The sequence below is a fragment of the Acyrthosiphon pisum genome, chromosome A3 (genome assembly GCF_005508785.2).
Source record: "Acyrthosiphon pisum isolate AL4f chromosome A3, pea_aphid_22Mar2018_4r6ur, whole genome shotgun sequence".
Taxonomy (NCBI): domain Eukaryota; kingdom Metazoa; phylum Arthropoda; class Insecta; order Hemiptera; family Aphididae; genus Acyrthosiphon; species Acyrthosiphon pisum.
Genome location: NC_042496.1, coordinates 3,827,975 through 3,829,566, shown reverse-complemented (window position 1 = coordinate 3,829,566; position 1,592 = coordinate 3,827,975). Strand labels below are relative to the sequence as shown.

At 41.7% G+C, this 1,592-nt stretch overlaps 1 protein-coding gene across 1 annotated transcript; it reads left to right on the top strand.

The window, feature by feature from the left end:
* Positions 1–225: 225 nt before the first annotated feature.
* LOC103310072 (tigger transposable element-derived protein 4-like) lies at positions 226–1,103 on the top strand. Its single transcript, XM_008187170.3, has one exon. It carries the CDS (start codon positions 258–260, stop codon positions 780–782), a length of 525 nt encoding a protein of 174 aa, XP_008185392.1. The 5' UTR covers positions 226–257; the 3' UTR covers positions 783–1,103.
* Positions 1,104–1,592: the final 489 nt, after the last annotated feature.

The window sequence follows — 1,592 nt, the reverse complement described above, 5'->3', positions numbered from 1 at the left end:
CGAATTCACAGTATATGCAGATTGAAACGAATTGTAACATTTAGGAGTATTATAAGCATATACGGTTATCATAACGAGATATCGGGTACAACGGACAACCGAGCTCCTATCGGTTACCGCGAGAAAATCATTATCTCTTTTTACTGTTCAGATATGGATATTGTGTAGGTATATTCTATGTATATAATCAACGTTTCTGCGAGTCGTGGTGTTTTCGTAGCGATTGCGATTAGTCAGTAGTATGAAAACTTCCGATCATGTCGCGTTGTCAGATCACGTTGGACGAAAAAATCGGTATAATCGGACGGTTGGAAAACGGCGAGGAAATCGGCGCGATCGCCAGAGAATTCGGCACCTCGTCGTCGACGATTTCGACCATATGGGACAGGAGGGATTCGTTGAAAACGATGTTGGAAATCGTGTCGCTCCGGACGAAACAACTGCGCACTGCTCAGCACAAGGACCTCGAAGAAGCCGTGCTGGCGTGGTTCAAAAAACAGCGATTGGCGAACGTGCCCATCAGCGGTCCCATGTTGAAAGCCAAAACCGAACAGCTGGCCGAAGGGTTGAAGATAGAGGATTTCAAGTGCTCTGCGTCTTGGGTTCTGAGCTTCCGACAGCGGCACAACATCGGCTTCGGAAAGATGGCGGGCGAGTCGACAGCGGTGTGCTCCAGGTGTCACGACGACGTTTGGCCGTCTGGAACGGGTTACAGTGAATCTGACGAAGAAAGTTTCGTACTTCTCGATTCGGACGGAAGTTTCGTACTTCTCGACTCGTGATAGTTCGAGGCGAACTGCAAGCGGAGCCAGACGATGCGATTCCGTCGAGCCCGGTGATGATTTTTAAACCGTACTTATCATAAATATCCGAAGACGCAGCAACAAAGACCCTGAAAAATTTGATTGCATAAAAAAATACACAGGTGCTATAAAAAAGCGTCGATTTCATTAGAACCTCCAGTTGAAAAAATACATTCCGCGAAGCAAAGGATTCATTTCAGGAAATTAAATTCAAGTGATTATAATTAATATTGTGTTGTATAATATTATTTGATAAGAGGTGTATAATAGCAATAAACCAAAGTTGTAACTCAAGTAAAACTTTCTGTTTTGTTGGTATTTTCCCGTAGTTTTCCATTTACGACGAGTACACATACTCGTACCCGACCAGTCACAACAGACTTTAGATCAAATCGCACACGACGAGTTTGGTTACAAAAACTCGACGGCCAAGGGTGGAACTCGTCGTAGCCGATTTCTCTATATTATTATTATTATTATTATTATTCCGAACAATTCGTTTTGAAGTCTTTTTAAACTTTTTATTGTTCGATCATCGACACGTCGTGTAGGTTTCAACGCGTATTGCATTTAATATAGTCCTCGTGTAGGTACGTGTAATATTACCCCATAGATTCATATTATAAAAAAAACACACAAAAACGTTTGGCGCGAGATATACTCTTGAATAATATAATTGTATTATATACATATTATTACATACTTTATTATTGTTATCGTTATTAATACTTTTCGTGTACCCACATATTGTTGAGCGCACACTTGTTGCAGGACTCTGCGCGTGGAGTA